At 38.2% G+C, this 22,052-nt stretch overlaps 2 protein-coding genes across 3 annotated transcripts; both read left to right on the top strand.

Annotated features, from left to right (window-relative positions):
• Positions 1-9,634: 9,634 nt before the first annotated feature.
• On the top strand, positions 9,635-11,461 carry LOC129553874 (olfactory receptor 52H1-like). 2 transcript variants are annotated; one of them, XM_088843465.1, is made up of 2 exons: positions 9,638-10,558; positions 11,432-11,461. In XM_088843465.1, exons 1-2 carry the CDS (start codon positions 9,638-9,640, stop codon positions 11,459-11,461), a joined length of 951 nt encoding a protein of 316 aa, XP_088699591.1. The 2 variants fall into 2 exon arrangements, with proteins under 2 accessions (XP_055278547.2, XP_088699591.1); XM_055422572.2 differs by lacking the exon at positions 11,432-11,461 and having other exon boundaries at positions 9,635-10,588.
• An 8,667-nt stretch (positions 11,462-20,128) lies between these two features.
• LOC129553873 (olfactory receptor 52D1-like) lies at positions 20,129-21,079 on the top strand. Its single transcript, XM_055422571.2, has one exon. It carries the CDS (start codon positions 20,129-20,131, stop codon positions 21,077-21,079), a length of 951 nt encoding a protein of 316 aa, XP_055278546.2.
• Positions 21,080-22,052: the final 973 nt, after the last annotated feature.

Raw genomic sequence — 22,052 nt, 5'->3', positions numbered from 1 at the left:
TCAGTTGACAAAAGATATCCAGAAAAACAAAGTTAGCCCCACATTTTGAAGAATTTGGAAAAAATGATCCCACAGGGCACATTGATACTACTGTTAATAAAGTAAGACAATATACCACCATACTTGCTGAGTTTCAGCTTCTCAGATGTATCAGATTTCTTCTTGTCTCTTCTACCTGTGTTTTCTCTTTATTCTTTGCTTGGAAATTCCTTTTCAGGTTTCAGTTGAAAGTCCTGCCTCAGATATTCCTCCTTTAACTCTATATTAGATTAGTATCTATTGTATACATTCTTACTGCACAATGTCCTTTTTATTTCAGGACTTATTACAAGTTTAATAAGATGATTGCTAGTATACATAACTATGTCATTGAGGACCAGGTTAGTTTCTGCCTTTTTTCCCTCACATTCCTATCACTTGCAAAGTTCCTAGTTCATTACAGGTATGCAATAAGTATTTGCTGAAGAAAAGAGTTGAAGCATGATTTTTGCTTAATGAATGAAATCCCTATTTTGCATGATGGGAGTCTACCTGGATTTATGGAGTCACAGAAAAAGACATTTTGTCCACAGTAAGGTACTAGTTGTTTTTCCACTTATTTCTCAAAGCCCTTCTTTAATCTTTTCCAAGTTATTACCTTTCCATAGTTGTGGAAACTGAACATTTCCAGAACAGTTTAAGTATTGTATTAGAGTACAAAGGAAGAGATGAGTGGAACAAGGCATAAATTACAGATTTTGACCACTAGACAGTGAAAGTAGACTACCTCATTGAGCTGATGGGCGGTCTTCCAATTGGAAGTTTATACCAATAGCCTATACCTAGACTGGCTATCTATGATCTTCAGACCTGCACTTTGTGTTAGAGATTTGCACCACATTAAACGTCTATGGGGTCACACAGAGTCGGACGCGATTGAAGTGACTTAGCAGCAGCAGCAGCAACAAAGAATTACCAGCTTGCAATCTGAATAATGAGTTGAACACAAAGTGATGATTCTCAGATGGAGAGAACTGCCAAGCAAGACTGAACACTGAAGTAAATGTCTAAAAAGATATTTTTTTTAGAAATATCTTCCCACCTGGGAAAATGGCAGCCACAGTGAGAATTGTTTCCAGCGTTTTATTGTCTAAGGCTAGAAGTGGATGCATTTCAATTCAACAGAAATTTCTTTATTATCCACTATGAAACAAGGGATTCAAAATAAAATGAAACATTCTCTGCACTAGAAGTTTTAGGAGTTCCGGCCTGGACCTGGAGGCATGGCGGAGTTTCTTTATCAAATTACTGATCAAGCTAGGTCAAGACCCCACTGAAATGCAAGTATGCTACCATCCTAGATTCCAGAATTACCAAGTCACCACTCATAAAAGCAGAGGTGTCAGTTTGTAAGCTGGGAAAGTGTTAATTTGATTGGATCCTGGCTCATGCCCTAGATTGGCCTGGGGCCTTGGGACCTGAGACCTATACTTCCCTCTGGTTTAGAGGTCCTCTTCCAACTTGTCTCTAATCCCTGGAGATGACAGGGGAAGTACATTCGCCCTCCACTCCTCCAGACTTTATGTTTGTCCTTCTCTACTGTAAGCATGATACTGTCTTTCTCCTTTGTGGTGGTGCCGATTCTCACTAACCCTGGGACTACTTTTTTTTTTTCCCTCTGGTCCGTTTTTTGCTTGCTTTGTTTCTGCAGTCTCCAGTTCTTACCCTGACTTTGCAAAACGGTTCCACGACCAGGACTTCCAAGGTATCAGCCAGTGGTGAACTTTATTGAGTTTTACCAAGCAGGGAGTAAAGCTGGTGAGAAATGGAGGTGGTGGGAAAGAGAGAGGGACGTGGGGAAAGAGTGGGCTCTAGGAAATATGAAAGGCCAAGATTAGAACTGTGAATAAGGTTCTATTAATAGAGATGACATTTATGGTAAGAGTGTGATGTGAAAAAGATTTATCTATTAGAAGCTTAATTCTGAGTCCCTCTCCCATTGCTTTTCCCAAAATATTTCTAGATTTTTCTGGAAAGCAAATGTGTTAAGTGCTAAGGATATTAAAAAAAAAATTTAAAGAGAATAAATGGTCATGATAGACTTAGGAATGGTTATATCAAATGGGGCCCACCATTTGGAAATTAAAATTTTATATGCCACCTCAGGGGCTTCTCTGGAAGTTCAACTGGTGAAGAATCTGCTTGCAATACAGGAGACCCCGGTTCGATTCCTGAGTCAGGAAGTTCCCCTGGAGAAGGGATAGGCTACCCACTCCAGTATTCTTGGGCTTTCTTGATGGCTCATATGGTAAAGAATCTGCCTACAACGCAGACGACCTGTGTTCGATCCCTGGGTTAGGAAGATCCCCTGGAGGAGGGCATGGCAACCCGCTACAGTATTCTTGGGTGGAGAATCCCCGTGGACAGAGGAGCCTGACAGGCAATAGTCCATGGGGTCACAAAGAGTTGGACATGACTGAGAGACTAAACACAGCACAGCACACCACCTGAGAGCCTTAGGTTATTTTGTGTAAACATGGGTTTGTATTTGTGAATGCATTTTTGAATGTGTCCTGTTTTGGGTGATGATGGAGCAAGCACTAAGATATCCACCTGTCCTACACATCATGGAGGGGCACAAATAAATACATAATGGAGGTGAATGGTTACTTTCTGAAATGAATCTTAAAACAGTCCTTCTGTGACCCATGGAACACAAACTGTGAATATCTTCTTTCTCAAAAGGGGCAGAAGGGAGATCTTTACAAAGGCACACAGCATAAAAAGAAAAATAATCATAAGGCATAGATTATAATATTTCATGATCAAGATGTTATGGAAGGAACTATCCCATATTTAACTTAGTGCTGGAGGAAACAGCATGTGGAGATTTAGGACATGTCATTGCAATATACCTAAGCTTAGGAGAGAGGAAGAAAATGCTCAGCAATCAGTCACAGATCAGTAAATAAGGTGGGACTAGAATGCATGCTGAAGACAAAATTCTGTTTAGGATTCTGTCATGAACAGGACTGTAATCAAAGGCAGAGACAGTTCTGATTATTAAAAAGAATGCATCATAGTGACTACAAGACAGTTTCAACAAAGTATGAAAATGTAAAGGCAGGGACGGTTCCATTGTTATCTACTTTGAAGGGAGGTGAGGAAGGTTCTACTAATTGTTCTCATCTAGCTCTGACCTACCTTCGGACCATCTCAGCAGTTTGTAGTTTCTGGATTTCCTAGGTCTGTCGGTGGGAGTCTTTACCTGGTTTAGCAGTATTAATATGAGAAGCAAATTTTCATACTTTTCCAGATCTTCCATTTTCTGAGTTGAAGTGTAGGAGCCTGTTGTGTTTTGGTAGGCTGTGAGGGTACAAGATTGAGGGAGAAGAAGGTGAATGATAAGATAGGTACTTGAGTAAACTGTGTTCATGATGAAGTCAAGGCGAGTGAGACCAACAGGCCCCCTTGGTCACTCATTTATTCAACAAATATTTATTGAACGCTCTGCAGCAGACACTGAGCAGGGGTAGAACAATTAAATTAGCAGACATGATATCTGTCCTCTTAAAGTTTACCATTTATTAAGGGAGAAAGCTAAATAAAATGTGATAAATGGTCTTTTTGGGTAATGTGGAGTGCCAGGAATATACCTGGGAATATGATCTACTTTGAGTATTGTTCAGGAAAGCTTGCTGTGTACTGTAGATGAGTAGAAGTTACCTAGAGGAGAGTATTAAGCTGAAGAAATGTCTAAGATCAAACTGAGGTGCAAAATAATTCAGACAAAAATATTCCCAGAAACTGAAAGTCATGTTGAGGGTGAAATATTTGGTAGACCAACGTTATCTCCCTTCTGACATGGGAGACACTTTCTAGCCTTTTCTACTTGGAATCTGGTGTTAATATAATACTTGTTTCAGACTGAACAAAAGAAATCACTGAGGGTCTTTAAAGCGGCATCAAGGAACTACATGACAGTGGTGTCAGAAAAGCCATGGGGCCTGATTACGGAGAAAATCACGAGCTGTATATAGATTCTGCAGTTATGAGGTATGCCAGCAAGAGATTTATATGTGGATACTAGTCACACAACCAGTTAATGTGTGTCTTCAAATTAATATCCATTTGCTTACCTTATTAGATAGAAAACAAATGGACATATTTTAAATAATCTTTCCAATCACTCTGTAATGCCAGGAGACAAAGTAGAAGACAAGAAAACACAAGACAACCTTGCTTCAAGGTTACAGAGAGGAAAGAACGATGACGTTTCTTTTACTACTCCTCTTTCCTTCAGTCCTCTATCAGTTGACACATTTTACCAACTCTGTCTTCTGTCTCTGAAAGAAATTTATTAATCTCCTCTGTGACATCCGTTCAGGTCTCCATTGTCCACCTCGCTGCAGCAATTACCCACTCCAGTGTTCTTGCCTGGAGAATCCCAGGGACGGGGGAGCCTGGTGGGCTTCCGTCTATGGGGTCACACAGAGTCGGACACGACTGAAGTGACTTAGCAGCAGCAGCAGCAGTGCTTTTTACACAATATGTTCTCTTTCCATCTGGGCACACATTAGGACTTAAAAAATTTTTAAGTTTCAAAGTTTATAAAATAGTCATGCTGCTGCTACTGCTGCTAAGTCACTTCAGTCGTGTCCGACTCTGTGTGACCCTATAGACACAAGCCCACCAGGCTCCCCCGTCCTCGGGATTCTCCAGGCAAGAACACTGGAGTGGGTTGCCACTTCCTTCTCCAATGTGTGAAAGTGAAAAGTGAAAGTGAAGTCGCTCAGTCCTGTCCAACCCTTAGTGACCCCATGGACTGCAGCCTACCAGGCTCCTCCATCCATGGGATTTTCTAGGCAAGAGTACTGGAGTGGCTTGCCATTGCCTTCTCCATAAAATAGTCATAATGGTCTTCAAAAAAACCTAGATTTCCTGGCTTCCTATATGCTAAGAAATCAAGTGTATCCTACACAAAATATCTTGTCTTTAAAAGTAATATCAAATGATACTGTTGATTAAATTTAGTCTGGGCACTATTTGGAGGGAGATAGATCTCTGCCAAACTTTCCTTTTTATTTCATGTAAATTGTTTATTTAGGTTTTATTATTATCCATGAATCATATTTGTTAATTTGTATTTTCCTGAGTATCATCAATTTTACTTGTCAAAACATTAGAATTAATTTTTAAAGTATCACTATTGTTAGAAAATATATATTTTTATCACTAGAGAGTATTTTTATCTTGATTCTAATTGTCATGCTTAAGTAGTCCTTCTCTTATGCTTTTAGAGACTTAATTCAATTGATTACATTTACTGTATTTTTCTCTTTTTAAAATAATTAGTTTCCAATTTTTGACATAATATCAAGTTATGGAGCAAAAGATAATATTTATACTATTCATATTATAATATTTGTCATTCATTTGAAAGTGAGTTTAAGACTAAAAGTTTGAATATTAAAGCAGCATCTAGTACTTTTTGAAGTTTTTCCATTTTGTGAGATTGTTAGTGCTATATCTACATTTTGTCTTTCTTCTTTATTTAATGTTTGTTGCTTACTTATTTACCTAAATGTATTTCTTAAAAGCATTCTTATATGGATTTTATTTTATTTATTTATTTTTTGAGGATCAATTTGGATTTCTTTATTTGTATTCATCTTGCTTCTTATTGCCATGGATACATAAGTTGATTTTTATGAATACAGCATTTATAAGTGGCAAGTTACAAGATGGCAGTATCTTATACTGAGTCTATTTTTACAACTCGAAAAACAAATGCCATCCAGATAACTTAAAGCAGCACCCTGAAACCACAATAAGCTTTCTTGGTGAAAACAACTTCCAGACATGCAACATCATAATTTTTGATTCACATTTTTAGACCTCCAGTGAATATTTTTTTTAATTAATTTATTTATTTATTGGAGGCTAATTATTTTACAGTATTATATTGGTTGGTTTTGCCATACATTGACATGAATCCGCCCCGGGTGTACTTAAGTTCCCCCTCCTGAACCCTCCTCCCACCTCCCTCCTCCCCTTATCCTCCCTCTGTGTCATCCCCGTACACCAGCCCCGAGCATCCTGCAACATGCATCGACCATGAACTGGTGATTCATCTTTATATGGATTTTAGATACATACCCTTTAAATAAAATCTAGAGGTTTTATTGTGACTTGATTTATATGTAATTTTTTGATTCAGGAGGAATTTTGTTATAGTTAGTGTGAGTTGTGAATCTAGCTATACTTTTTCTACAATAGACAACAAGTAATGTCAAACTATCTGTGGAATAAGTCCATATTTTCTCACTGATTTTTGATTCCTCCAATTGCATATAGTATTCAAGTTATGGCTCATTTGGCAGCTATATATTTTGCTGTTTGGGCATATTTATTCTTGAGCCATCATTATACTATGTAATTTATTTATGTTTATTTAATTCATTTTTAATATTTTTATATTTAATAAGTATATTGAAGTTAATCATGCCATTTTATCTTTAACTCATAAATAATAGAGGATTCATTTATTATCATTTAAAATGTTCCTAACATCTATTTTATTAATTTTAAATATATTCTGAAATCATATTACCCTTTAAATATAAATCTTAAGTGGATTTTGTTATAATAAAATAATTGGCTGTAATTATTTCTTAATATTTTATTCTTATAAAAGCCTCATTTTATAAAATAAATTACATACATATGAATTTAAAAGTTCAAATTTCTTTCCTCACCTTACCCTGAATTTGAGAAATATTGCTTAGAATATTTGATGTATATTCCTCCAGCCTTTTTAATGCAAATACCATAAATACCAAATCAACATTAACATAATAACATTATATTGCAATCTTTTTCCACATAAATATATTTTGACATCTTTTAATTCCCATAAACATAGCTTTACCTTGTTCTTTTTCTCAACTCTATATTCTTCCATTATACGAAGAGACTAAATGTTAAAGTCATTTCCATATTAAAAGTTAAACTGGTGTCACCTTTTCAATTTCCATATTTTTTATATTATAATTTCACTCAAATTTTAGATTATATGTTACTACTATGAATATTTTCATGCCATTTTTTAAATTTGTTTAACTTAATCTTCGGAAATATTCCTTAGTTGGAACTACTCTGGGGCAATGCATGTGTGCATTTTATGTTTTGATACATATTGCCAAGTTAGTTTTTAAGAATGTTACACAGTAAATCCTTGTAAAATGGTTATAATAGTTCTTTCCTCAGACCCTTAACAGAGTTGGACATCAATGATATAATCAGTGTTTATGACTTTTCTAATCATACAGTATACCACATCCTTGTTTTATATTGTTTAATTATTTATGAGACTAAGAATATTCTACATATGTGTTAAAGATTAGAATTTATTTTTACATGACTTTGTTTATAATTATTGTCAATTTTCCCACTGAGTCAAGGACTTTAGTGATTTCTAAAAATACCTTAAATAAATGTTTTTTTTATGACAATGTTTGTATTTTGTAAATCTCTTTGTTATCTGGCTTTATAGAAGACAGATGGATTCTCATCAGTGTCTGCATTCCATCTCTCATAATACATTTTTGTTATACATATATCCACTACTTTTTTAGAAGATTCTTTTCCCATATAGGCCATTACAGAGTATTAAGTAGAGGTCTCTGTGTTACATAAATATATATATTAACAGAATTTTGTATTTTTCATTTGGATTAGTCTTTAATTATGCTATTTTTGTTATGTGATTTACTGCCTCCTCTGTAATTTTGCTTCTCTGTGCATTCGTATCTCCTGTAACTGAATCTATTTTTAATGAAATGGATCCTACCTAGATTTGAGCACAGATGATCCTGACACTGCTCCTGACTGCCAGCCTTACCATTTCTATCTGGAATTACAATCTTTCCACTTCCTTTTTCTCACTGGTTAGGATAGACCCTGCATTACATCTGTTTTTAATTTTTCAAGGAATATTAAGTATGTTTGAGTTAGCCTATGCAGAAGTCTTGATGGGAAATGATTGTATGTAAGACAGAGCAGTCAATGCATGGGTAGTAAAAAGTGGATATAATACAGAGATACTTAGGGAATCAATGCCTGCAATGAATAGGGTGACTGATATGAGGGAGATATGACTAAGATAATTTCAAGGCTTTTAGATATAGAAATTTGATGGTGTTACACTATCAGTTGCTGAGTTGAAAAACATTTTAGGAGAAACAAATCTGGAGCAACGAGAAGAGAAATATGGTAGTTTGGAACATACTGATTTGGGTGCACTTGTGAGGTTTTTAAGTGAAGATGGCAGGCATAGGATAACTAGTTGCAAAAAGTATAAGCTAACTAGTTCCAAGATTGAGGAGAGGAATATTTTCAAAATTATAAACTTAACAGTCTTCAACATAGGAGTCACAGTTAAAGTCATGGTGTTTGGAGATATTACCCACGTGGAGTTTTTCAACCTAGAAAGCAACAGACATAGACAGAGCACTGAAAAATACCAACACTAAAGAACAGGTAGAAAAGGGTGGCTCATTCCCTGGTGGCTCAATGGTAAAGAATCCACTTGCCAGTGCAGGAGATTTAGGAAGATTTAACATGCTGCAGAGCAGCTAAGCCTGTGTGCCACAACTACTGAAGCCAGTGCACCTTCTAGCCCATGCTCCGTGGGAAGAGAAGTCATCGCAATGAGAAGCTAATGCACATCACTCACCACACAAAAAGCCCATGCAGAAATGAAGACCCAGCACAGCCATCAGTAGATACTAGTAAATAAATAAAATAATGTATTAAAAAAGAACAAATAGAAAAACGAGTGAATACTGAAGTTGGAGTAAAAAATTTCTGTGTCATGTCACAAAATAAGACAGTTTGGAAGAAAGGCTCAACTGTTTTGATGAAGTTTCATAAGACTGAGTAATTTTACAGATTAGATAGGGCCAAGAAGGTCATTGCATAGTGCTGCCAGGAGACTGGGCTCCCTCTGCTGGGGCAGTTTTCCAGGATTAAGAAGAGGGTTCTATTCTTTCACCAAGACAAATCTGACATAGTAAGTTACTGGAGAATGTCTGATCTTCAAAACTTTTCCAACCTGGGCATATCTGAAGTGGCAGAGTAAATGACCTCAATCTTAGATTTTATAAAAATAATTTTGTCCTCTCTTTACGTTTGTAAGGTGTAGAGAAGAATAAAGAAGAGACTGCATGGTCTGCTTTGGTTTCTTACATTAAGCCTATCTTTTCAGCCTCTTGTGACCCTTGGGTTTTACACTGAACTTTTTCCCAAATCCCTGACCAATGATGTTTCTTTGCCTCATATTATTTTTGCACATATTTTCTTATAAAATTTCCTGAGTTTCTGGTAGCCAGGCAGGACTTGCTTTAGAGTTACATGACTTCTACCTCTGGGAAAAATTATTTCGATACCACTTCTATTATGACTTAAAATTGTGACTAAAAGCTTTGCAAATATTTATGAGTAGAGAGAAAAGAAGGATAGTTTATCACTTTCTAGAACTGAAAGTGAGCAGATGATACTGGAGAAGGCTCAGAGATGCATGTCTGAAGATAATGTTAACAATCAGTCATGAACTTTTCATTTTCAGTCTGTGAGACACAACCTATCCAAGATCATGATGGCTACGTTCAACTTGACTAGCTTCATGAATCCAGGTTCATTCATCCTGCTGGGAATCCCAGGACTGGAGCACTTCCACATCTGGATCGGGATTCCCTTCTTTATCATTTACCTTGTGGCTCTTGCAGGCAATAGTGTCCTTCTCTATCTTATTTCCATGGAGCGCAGCCTTCATGAGCCCATGTTCTTTTTCCTCTCCATGCTGGCAGCTACAGATCTCATCCTGTGTAACACGTGTGTACCCAAAACATTCAGCATCTTCTGGCTGGGTCCTCAGGAAATCACCTTTCCTGGATGTCTTACTCAGATGTTTTTTCTCCACTGTAGCTTTGCCATGGATTCTGCCACCCTGCTGGCCATGGCATTTGATCGCTATATTGCTATTTGCTTCCCCCTAAGATATAACACTATTCTCACCCGTCAGGTTATTACTAAGATTGTAATGGGTATTGTCAGCAGGAGCTTCTGTATCATCTTCCCATGCGTGTTCCTATTAAAGCGACTGCCTTTCTGCCAAACACTCATCATTCCACACACATACTGTGAGCACATAGGCATTGCCCAACTTGCCTGTGCAGACATCTCCATCAACATCTGGTATGGTTTTGCTGTGCCTGTAATGACGGTTACATCAGACCTGATCCTCATTGGCATCTCCTACACTCTCATCCTTCGAGCTGTCTTTAACCTCCCATCCCAGGATGCCCGCCAGAAAGCCCTCAACACATGTGGCTCTCATGTTTGTGTCATTCTTATATTCTACATACCAGCCATATTCTCTGTCCTCACTCACCGTTTTGGTCACAAAATTCCTCACTCCTTCCACATATTGATTGCCAACCTGTATGTAGCCATTCCTCCTGCACTCAATCCAATCATCTATGGGGTGAAAACCAAACAGATTCGGGAAAAGATAATCCTACTCTTCTTCCTTAAAGGGACCCAGTGACATGAGGCTGAGAATTTGGGAAAGAAAACAGGTAACCATATCAATTTTGGAACACATTTCATTCTTTTCAAAGCTAGAATACAATGACAACTTAAATTTTTATGAAATCCTAGAATTCCACTGCAAGTTGGAAGTGGAACTCCAACTTCACTGTAAGAAGCAATGAGACAGGAAAAGGAAGAAGATGTCAAGAAGGGAGACAAAATTTGAAGAAAATGTGTGCCTGAAAAGATAGATCAAAAAAACCTTTCTGTACCACTATGAAGTAGATTTCTGGGTCTTATGGCATAAGATGAGGATCATGTATAATTTAGATACTATTAGTATTATAAATAGGTTACAAGAGATAAGCAAAGGTCTACCAATTTGGAATATCTTTGTAGGACACTTTCCAGTTGAGAGTTATAAAAGCTAACAAGTGATTACCCTCTTTTAAGAATCATTCAGGAAAATTATTAATCTAAACATGGTTCTCAAACATTGGTTGGTGCCACAATCACCTAGGGAACTTGGCAAAAATGTAGAGGCCCAGGCTAGATTGTAATTCACTTTTGAATTACACTTTTGGGTTCTTTAACATTTCTCCGTACGATTCTGATACCTAAGAAATCTTGGATCCTTCCAGATCAAAAGTTCTGGTCCTTTGAAAATCTGTAGACTTGGTTCTTGTAGTAACTTCCTGGGTCTGGAAGTAGCATAGTTGTTCACATTCAGCACAGCTACTTCTTTACTTTTTTCCTCTTATTTATCCACCTTAAAACTCCACAACTTGAAATTTCACGTCTTAAAAATATACTATCAACTATCTATACTTATTGCAGTTTTTAAAGAATTTTGACTTTGAGCACAAAAACTTCTTATCAACATTGTTGATTATTTTAATGTCCATAGAGATGATGCTTTAATAACTTGGTGTGGTAGATTGTATTTTCCAAAGATAGCCACAATAATAATATATTCCGTTTTCTATGCTTTTCTGTAGTGCAAACTTGCCATTCCCAAGTTAACAAGTGGAATATAATTCTACTTCTTTTGAATCTCCACTAGACTTAGGGATTCTTTTAAAAACAGAATTCACTGTAAGTAATATTTGAAACTTCTGAAATTAGACCATAATTTTTTTTTTGCCATTTCTAGCTGAGTCTCTTGAAATATTTGACCTTGGTATGCTCCCTATTAGAATCCAACTACTGTGCAATGAGCATCCCCAGCAACATGGAGAAGCCATGTCTAAATATTCTGGAAGGTGGCCCCAATTGAGACTCCAGTTAACAGGCAGCAACAACTGCCAGTTATGTTGGTAAACCCTCTAGAATTTCCAGTCCAGCTGAGACTTCAGGTATCTATAGGATCTCAACTGATATCTCTTTGTAATGCATGAAAGACTAAAAGATGACTACTTTCATCTAGTCAAAGCCAAGCCATAGAACCATCAGTTCAGTTCAGTTCAGTCGCTCAGTTGTGTCCGAGTCTTTGCGACCCCATGAATCACAGCATGCCAGGCCTCCCTGTCCATCACCAACTCCTGGAGTTCACTCAAACTCATGTCCACAGAGTCGGTGATGCCATCCAGCCATCTCAATCTCTGTCGTCTCCTTTCCCTCCCGCCCCCAATCTTTCCCAGCATCAGAGTCTTTTCCAGTGAGTCAACTCGTCGCATGAGGTGGCCAAAGTATTGCAGTTTCAGCTTTAGCATCAGTCCTTCCAATGAACACCCAGGATTGATCTCCTTTAGAATGGACTGGTTGGATTTCCTTGAAGTCCAAGGGACTCTCAAGAGTCTTCTCCAGCACCACGGTTCAAAAGCATCAATTCTTCGGCGATCAGCTTTCTTCACAGTCCAACTCTCACATCCATACATGACCACAGGAAAAACCATAGCCTTGACTAGACGGACTTTTGTTGGCGAAGTAATGTCTCTGCTTTTTAATATGCTATCTAGGCTGGTCATAACTTTCCTTCCAAGGAGTAAGTGTCTTTTAATTTCCTGGCTGCAATCAGCATCTGCAGTGATTTTGGAGCCCAAAAAATAAAGTCTGACACTGTTTCCACTGTTTCCTTATCTATTTCCCATGAAGTGATGGGACCAGATGTCATGATCTTTGTTTTCTTAATATTGAGCTTCAAGCCAACCTTTTCACTCTCCTCTTTCACTTTCATCAAGAGGCTTTTTAGTTCTTCTTCACTTTCTAAGAAGTAATAATTTGCTATTTTAGGCCAAAAAATATGGGAATGGTTAGTCATGAAACAATAGATAAATAATGTAAAAATTGGTAATAGGAAGTATGGTGTTGGTATACAAAAAAGCCTAAAACATGCAGCATTCACTGTGGAATAAGGCAACAGGCAGAAGCTGAAAGGGCCTTGAGGAGGTTGTTAATGAAAAACAATAAGAAACAATAAGAAAGTTATTACTAGAGATTGGAGACAAATGAGGACTGTGTAGTTGTAGAAAGTTTGCTAATATCATACTTGCAATACAGTGAAAAAACAGAAAATATAGCTAATTAACTGATGCATTTGGCTGAGGAGATTTTGAAGCAGAATACCAAAAATACCAACATTATTTTTATGTCACTTATGATAAAGTACAGATAAAGAGATATAAGCTAAAATGAAAACATTCAGTGTTTAATCATTGTTAGAGTAAATGCAAAGAAGTCATGACTGTCTGGGATCAAAGTTTTTTTTTTTAATTACCCACACAAGAGTCTTTCCAAACGACAAAGGACTTCCAAAAGAAAAAATGCCCTCAGGGTATAATGTCATCTTTAGGATGAGTCTGTAAGATCCTTTGTTAAAAATACAGAAATATTTAAGGATATGCCTAATAAGTCTTTTTAATTAGATAAAGAAGCTTCTAAGAATCTTAATCTTCCCAGAGAAGCATAACTCATGCAAAATCAGACAGGTGGCAGTCTGGAAGATATTTGTGGGTATGACTTTTGTCTAATGGGGTGAACACTAGAAGAGTCATAGAAAATCACAATTTTTAAGACAAAATAGTCATAAACACCATCATTTTGGACTAAAAGGGACAAAGTACAAAATTAGAAAGGGATTTTGGGTTTTCAACTTTATTCATCTGGAAATAGACTGAAAAAAGTATTCAGATGTAAACACACTTTGTTTCTCATTGAAAAGCAAAGGTGATATGGAATATAGAGCTAACTGCCTAAAGGGTTTCCCTGGTGGCTCAGACAGTAAAGACTCTGCCCGTAATGTGGGAGACCCAGGTTCGATTCCGGGGTCAGGAAGATCTCCTGGAGAAGGGAATGGCAACCCACTCCAGTATTCTTGCTTGGAGAATTCCAAGGGCAGAGGAACCTGGAGGGCTACAGTCCATGGGGTCACAAAGAGTCAGATACGACTGAGTGACTAACACTTAACTGAGCCAAGAGCCATGGAGAATCATTCCCAGGGAGTAAAAGTGGGTTCTTATTAAGAGACTCATGATACTTACCTTTGAATGGACTTTAAAAAACTACAATGGACTAGTGACTGTAAGATGATTCTCCCAATATTCTACAAATGAATATTGCAGTTATCCTATCTGTATATCACCATGGTATGTTGCCTTTGTGAGCAGTTGATTTCTTTCCCATTTCTTTACTCCACAGGTCTTGAGAGGAACTGCACTTTAGGATCTATATGCAAGGAAATGAGCTCAAGGAGTCCTATTTACACGTTGTCCTGATTTAAAGGTTGAAATCCCAGACTGTGAACTAATACCATAATATGAATGAGACCTGGAAATCTTAGGGAAAAGGTGAATGCATTTTTCATGTGGAAGAGATCATTATTGTGGCCAAAGGGTATGTTGTTGAGGTTTTGTTTTCCCAAAATGGCCAAAACAATATTTTGTATCCCCTGTACCTTCTGCAATATGATCTTGCTATTGCTTCAAAAAGTCCAATTTTATTCTACCCCCTCTTATCTGGGCTGCCTTAGAGACTTTGGAAAAAAGAATGCAATAGATGTAATGTTTCAGGATATCCAAGACAAGATTTTAGGAAATCTTACATCTTCCTCATTGGTGTTATTGCATTTTTTTGGACATTCTCTTTAGAACACAGACATTACATTGTGAGAATCCCAACCCACATGGAGGGTTTATGTGATTGACAATCTGTCTGAGCTCCTAATTAATAGCCAGAATCAATGGCATCAATTTTAATGAAACTTAGAAATGACTACAACTTCATAAAAAATCCGATTGCAATCATTTGTGTGTGTGAGAGAAATCTCAAATGACAATAGCTCATATAATCAATAAATCTACAGAATCATGCTGCTGCTGCTGCTAAGTCGCTTCAGTCGTGTCCGACTCTGTGCGACCCCATAGACGGCAGCCCACCAGGCTCCGCTGCCCCTGGGATTATCCAGGCAAGAACACTGGAGTGGGTTGCCATTTCCTTCTCCAGTGCATGAAAGGAAAAGTGAAAATGAAGTTGCTCAGTTGTGTCCGACTCTTCGCGACCCCATGGACTGCAGCCTACCAGGCTCCTCCGTCCATGTGATTTTCCAGGCAAGAGTACTGGAGTGGGGTGCCGTTGCCTTCTCTGACAGAATCATAACAGATAATAATAAATTATTTTAAGTCACTACTTTGGGGGAGTAGTTTGTAATGCAGTTATAAATAACTGAAACAATTTGACTTTCAGTACTCTGAATTTTTCTTCAAAACCCTTAACCATTCTACTTCATCTGTTTGGAAATATATTAGAATTTGCATTTCCATATATATATATATGGAATATATATGTATACATATATATATACATTCTTCATAATCTAAATTATAGGCATTCATTTCCTGACTCATTACCTCCTGTTTTCTAATTCACTTTCCGTTGAATCCCAATGCAATAATCCTTCAATTTCAATGCAGTAATAAAAAAACTCATTACATTTTCATATTGCCTCATTTTTTCTCCTCCTTACCAGCATGAACTTAAGGTTCATTCCTAGAATTACTGGTTAGTACAAATGCTTTCTTCTTTTCACTCTCCTTTACCTAGCCTGCATGTACGCAGGCACACACACAATTTATTGTGCTTTTTCGGTAACAGGACTTGTCATTTCTATTCTAACTTCATTGGCTAAAACCAGCCACATGTGAACATGTGTGCTCAGTTACTCAGTCATGTTCCAACTCTTTGCAACCCCATGGACTGTAGCTTGCCAGGCTCCTCTGTCCATGGAATTTTCCAGGCAAGAATACTGGAGCAGGTTGCCATTTCCTTCTCCAGGGGATCTTCCCAAGCCAGGGATCGAACCCGGGTCTCCTGAATCTCCTTCATTGGCAAGCGAAATCTTTACCACTGAGCCACTAGGAAGTCCAACCTGCCACATGCCCCCATCTAAATACATCAGAAGCACATATACAGAAAGGAAAGACAAGTCAGACATATGAGAATGAAAAACCTCCATTGCAGAATCCAACACAACCTTGAATTTTTTGTCTCTGGTCTCATCTACTACTATTTACCTGACCGCCTTGCTCTTGCCATTACTTGCCTTCCTGAATCTTCTCGAACACATCAAATACAGTCTACTTCAGGGCCTTGATAATTCACTTGCTGTAACTGTCCAGGTGTCATGTTGTCTCAATTAAATCATCATGATTATCATTAGGATTAACGCATTAGCAGTTTTTATAATAAAAAGCCTCAGGAGTTTCCAGTCTACAGTAAAGTTTTGGAACCACCAACTTTAAATATAATTAATAGCTTTACTTTACAGAAGGGATCTGAGGATCTCTCTGAAAAATTGAAAAGTATTTGAAATTTCCCAGTTAGTAAATATCAGAGCTGGGACTCAAATCTGTGTATCTCATTCCCATCTGCTGTATTTCCTGTATAAAATAGATTCCTCTGTATGTGAGCACTAGAATAAGGGAAATCATCTTTCAAGTTTCTTTATGGATGTGTACTAAGGCCGTTTAGTAAAGTCCAGCTCTAATAGTGTTGTAACCCTATGGACTGTAGCCCACCAGGCTCCTCTGTCCACGGGATTCTCCAAGCAGGAATACTGGAGTGTGTTGCCATGCCCTCCTCCAGGGGATCTTCCAGAGATTGTACCATTGTCTTTTATATCTCCTTCACTAGCAGGCAGATAGATTCTTTACCACTAGAGCCACCTGGGAAACCCCAAGTTTCTTCATACTTACTCTCAAATCACTTTCCAAAAATCTTGCACAAATTTAAACATCAACTTGCATGAAATTCACAGACAAATTGGGAATAGCATTTTGCACTGAATGCGTATTTATAGTTCAATACCAATGAGTCAGATACTAGGTCTGGGGCATGAGAGGGAGAAGAGTGGTGACAGAATAACTAAGATGTTTACAATAATGTGAGATCTGCCCAGTGAGTACACTTGAAATAAATCTGAGTCCACCGTGTCTCTTCTTCCTTGGAAAGCTATATTCCGATAGCTCAGAATCACTCTAGTCCTAGATAATCTTAGATGATGGTCCTATTCTGGGAGGAAATGCCATTGTTTCCTGTGACATATTTCCCAAGTATACACTTTCCATGTTGCCTTAATTGATAGGAATTTTTCTTGATCCAATCAACCTAACTTTAAATTTTGCATTTCCACTCCAGGATACTTAGCTGAACCAAGTGAGAGTTTGATGGAGAACACTGAAGAATATTTCAGAAGACAAATATGTAACTTCCTTAGAGCATTGTTGGAAAAACATGTATGTTACACTGGACTGTAACTAACAGGACCTTTGAGTATATAACTTATCATCTGGTACAATTAGATGAAAGAAAAAAGAACAAAAGTTACCCAAATAGAGTCACAAAATGTTAAGAGAATAAAGACTCAAGCTCCAGCTAGAGGAATTCAGATCAAACACAGTGATTATTTTCTGGAGAACAGGAGAACCAAAGGAAGTTGTGCAAAATCCAACTCCAGGTGGATCTCTTCCCAGTCTATTTTTATTCCATGTTGCCTGCTTTCTCTTTGAATTTCATTTCTCAACAGTTTGACACAATTTGGCAAAATACATCTTTTTTTCAAGGGCTGAGCAAGTATTAACTTACTGTGAGACAATGATGATCCCTCCTGACTTAAAAAAATGTCCAGCATTTAAGAGAAGACTCTGACATGACTCTGTGTTTCCCCAGAGATCTTTTCAAATTCACTTTTACTTTTAGCAGCTGGGACCACTGGTGCTCTGAGCCACACCACAGCCCCTTTGGGTCTAAAAAGCCTTCAGAGGGGAGAGATAAATGAGACCATATCTCAGATCTTGGAAATATACTATTTGTGCTGGATCAAGATTTCTCTAGTGCAGCTGACCACGAATGCTGGGAGTAAGTGTTTAATGGACAAGAAAAATAGAAAAAGGTTGAAGACTGTTCTGTAAAGCCAAGAGCAGAGATAAGGAGGAGATACAGCGGGATAACAATCCTACAAATATACTGATGTCCTTGTCTACTCCAGAAGTCATCTCAGATTGGCACCTGACTCCAATACAGGAGGTACAGTTTCTTGAATCCTTCAAGTATTAGGGTAGACGTATTGCATACCGAAATGAACCATCAGTAAGTCTTTTAATTGTATCTCAATTGTTTTGTTGCAGTTAGAGATTTTAGTCCTTTACTATTTTACTTATGGGTTCAAGATAAGTCAATCAAATCTCCAGGAGTAGCTTTTCTTAAAGCAATAATGAGGTAAGAATGTCTCATTCTACATCTTGTTCTCACTCATATCAGTCAGGCCAGCCAGGCGGGAGTAAAGATACATACATTTGTTAGAAAGCAACCTTGTACTTGAGTACCTGGAACCCTATAGCGCCCTCAGAAAACCTAGGGAATCAGCAAACTTATTAGATTTCCAATCTCTTCCATGCCTGAGGAGTCCATCCTCCAAATCCAGTTCTCTTAATTCTGTCCTACAATTTCTCACACAGAAAGTTTCAAAGCCCACAAAGCTAGGAATACCTATTGCATTACCCCAGGTTCTGTTTGTCCTGTCCATGGCAAAATCAGATCTCTGTCTTATTAAATAGTCTAAGAGAAATTCTTCCTTTAACAGAAATGATATGCATTCCTTCATCTTTACTCTTTCTTGGTAGCAGCACAAAACACATTCCCTTTATTTTAAAAGACTCATATATCAGAACTTTCTCTTGGCCCCAAGGGAGATTAATGAGGGGACCTCAATGACATTGCCTTATTTGAAGGGCTCATTGAGGAGCCATCCATCTCGTATCTTGAGATAGTCCACCTAACCTGAGGACTAGTTTTGGCTATCTCTGAAAATAGTTCTTGATTTAAAAGAAGGTGAAACCACGGTGCCTTCAACCATGACTTATAAACTCAAGAAAGACCAATATGTCTTTCAACTTGAGGGTCTAAATAAAGTTTCCTCTTCTGAAAGGCAAATATGTAGTTAGACTAACTCACTCAGACATTTGCAAATGCGTGAGAAATATCAGTGAGTATTGTAACAAATGTTTCTTAAAATATAGCATTATGTGCTTTATATGATTTTCTCAATTTATTATTTGAAAAAACCCTAAAACATTATTATCTGAAATTTATATTGGAAAACTGAAGACTGAGGAGAATGAAATATTTGCTGAGGATAATCCAGTTAGCAAGTAACAGCAATCAGATCAGATTTTGAACCCAGAAGTCTAAATCTAGTCTCTTATTTTCCAGACTGGACCACATAAAGAGGGTGACAATCCTGGAAACTGAGTTGTGCAAGAGATGCTTGAAGCATTTGAGGAAAACTCAGATTTGGAGATTAAATTTAATTTCCTCAGAGGTGCTTTCTCTAAGTAGGAACTTATGTATCTTTTCTTCATAGCACACATAACATGGAAACCACTTTCAAAGGTGTGGGTGTAAGTATAACAAAACTACAAGTGCTTATGAAGTTATTGGGTTAGTGATAGCAGGCACTGTCACAACCCTTGGACCAAAGGAACAAGAGGAGAAATATGGCTAAAAGAGAAAATCAGAGCCAAAAAGGCTGCTGGCAGAGAGATGTGCCAAGCTTGCAGCAACCTTGCTGGGAGAGACCTGAAGGAATAAATCCTTGACCTCCCTCTAGTCTCCAGATGCTGTTTCTCATTGTCACATCAAACCAGAAATGAGAGGGCAAAGAACTCTGTCGATGTAGCCCAGTGTCCCAGGAACCAGAACAAGACAGAAAGTGGCAGAGAATTGACCAAAGGAGAAAAATACAAGATATTCCTCACAGCATGCGCTAAGAAAGGCTATATTTGCATGATATTAATAGTTGATGATTTTTACATGTTAGAATATTAGGCAGAAATGGAGAGGTTTCACTGTAAGATGAAAATCTTAGAAGTGGGCATATTAGTTACAGAGCTATTTTAACTACTCAGGAAACAAATGAGGAAGGCATGATTTGGAGTAGAACTGGTAGAAATGGAAGACAGGTATGAAATTGCAGATTTGTAGGAGAAATAGATTGCCTCTAGGATGAATTTATTTCACCATACAATAGCTTTCAGGAAGATAAAGCTTGATCCTCTGCATCATTATGGTTTCTGCATCTGTCCCCAATGACACTACCTTCCATCCTTCCACATTTATTCTACTTGGAATCCCTGGGATGAGAGACCAGCACATTTGGGCTGCCATCCCCTTCTGCTCCATGTATGTCCTCGCTCTGGTTGGCAATGGAACTATCCTCTACATCATTATGAAGGAGAGAACTCTGCACGAGCCAATGTACCTCTTCCTGTGCCTACTGTCTATCACTGACCTGGTACTTTGTTCAACCACATTGCCCAAAATGCTAACAATCTTCTGGCTTAAGTCCCACATAATATCCTACCAAGGCTGCCTCACCCAGATGTTTTTTGTGCATACAATCTTTGCCACAGAATCAGCTGTCCTGCTGGCCATGGCTTTTGACCGCTACGTGGCTATCTGCCGTCCACTTCATTATGCATCCATCCTCAATGCCATGGTGATTGGGAAGATTGGCCTGGCATGTGTGGTCCGTGGCCTCCTCTTTGTTTTCCCCTTTGTCATCCTCATAGAACGGCTACCTTTCTGTGGACATCACATCATCCCTCACACCTACTGTGAACATATGGGCATTGCCAAACTGGCTTGTGCCAGCATCAGGCCCAACACCATTTACGGTCTCACTGTGGCCCTTTCAGTCACTGGCATGGACGTGGTCCTCATTGCCACTTCCTATGGCCTGATCCTGCGGGCTGTGCTGCGCCTGCCCTCCAAGGATGCCCAGTTCCGAGCATTTAGCACTTGTGGAGCTCATATATGTGTGATTCTTGTATTCTATGTACCTGCCTTTTTTTCCTTTTTTACCCACCGCTTTGGCCAGCAAGTACCTCCTCACGTGCATATTGTACTTGCAAATCTTTATCTCCTTGTGCCCCCTGTTCTCAACCCTTTGGTCTACGGCATTAACACCAAACAGATCCGCCTGAGAATATTTGACATTTTTATGGGGAGAAGATAGTTAACTCTCTCCATAACCCAAGGAAGAACTGGTAAAGCTATAATTAATTTTCTACTTTCTCAAACATCTCTTATCCTTGTACTAGAAGTTGCTATTTCTGCCAATCCTAACAAGCCAGTTGTTCAGTCACTAGGTCGTGTCTGACTCTTTGTGATCACATGAACTGCAGCACGCCAGGCTTCCCTGTCTGTCCTTCACTATCTCCTGGAGTTTGCTCAAACTCATGTCCATTGAATCGATGATGCCATACATTTTGCTCCCTTCTCCTCCTGCCCTCAATCTTTCCCAGCATCAGGGTCTTTTCCAGTGAATTGGCTGTTTGAATCAGGTGGCCAGAATATTGGAGCTTCAGCAACAGTCCTTCCAATGAACATTTAGGATTGATTTCCTTTAGGACTGACTGGTTTGATCTTATTGCAATCCAAGGGACTCAAGAATTTTCTTCAGCACCACAATGAGAAAGGATCAGTTCTTCAGTGGTCAGCCTTCTTTATGGTCCAACTCTCATATCAGTACATGACTACTGGAAAAACCACAACTTTGACTATACGGACCTTTGTCAGCAAAGTATCTCAGATTTTTAATATACTGTCTAAGTTTGTTATAGATTTTCTTCCAAGGAGCAAGCATCTTTTAATGTTGTGGCTGTTGTCACCAGCTGCAGTGATTTTAGAGCCCAAGAAAATAAAATCTGCCACTGTTTCCACTTTTTCCCCGCCTATTAGTCAATGAAGTGATGGGACCGGATGCTATGATCTTAGTATTTTGACTGTTGAGTTTTAAGCCAGCTTTTCCACTCTCCTCTTCACCTTTATCAAGAGGCTCTTTAGTTCCTGTGCTCTTTCTGCCATTAGGGTGGTGTCATCTGCATATCTGAGGTTATTGATATTTCTCCCAGTAACCTTGATTCTAGCTTGTGCTTCATTCAGCCTGGCATTTCGCATGATGTACTCTGTATATAAGTTAAATAATC

This window comes from Moschus berezovskii, chromosome 14 (assembly GCF_049115385.1).
Source record: "Moschus berezovskii isolate FMDL1 chromosome 14, NW_MosBer_1.0, whole genome shotgun sequence".
NCBI classification, from domain to species: Eukaryota; Metazoa; Chordata; class Mammalia; order Artiodactyla; family Moschidae; genus Moschus; species Moschus berezovskii.
The sequence above is the reverse complement of the archived record's forward strand: the minus strand, read 5'-3'. Positions and strand labels throughout refer to the sequence as shown.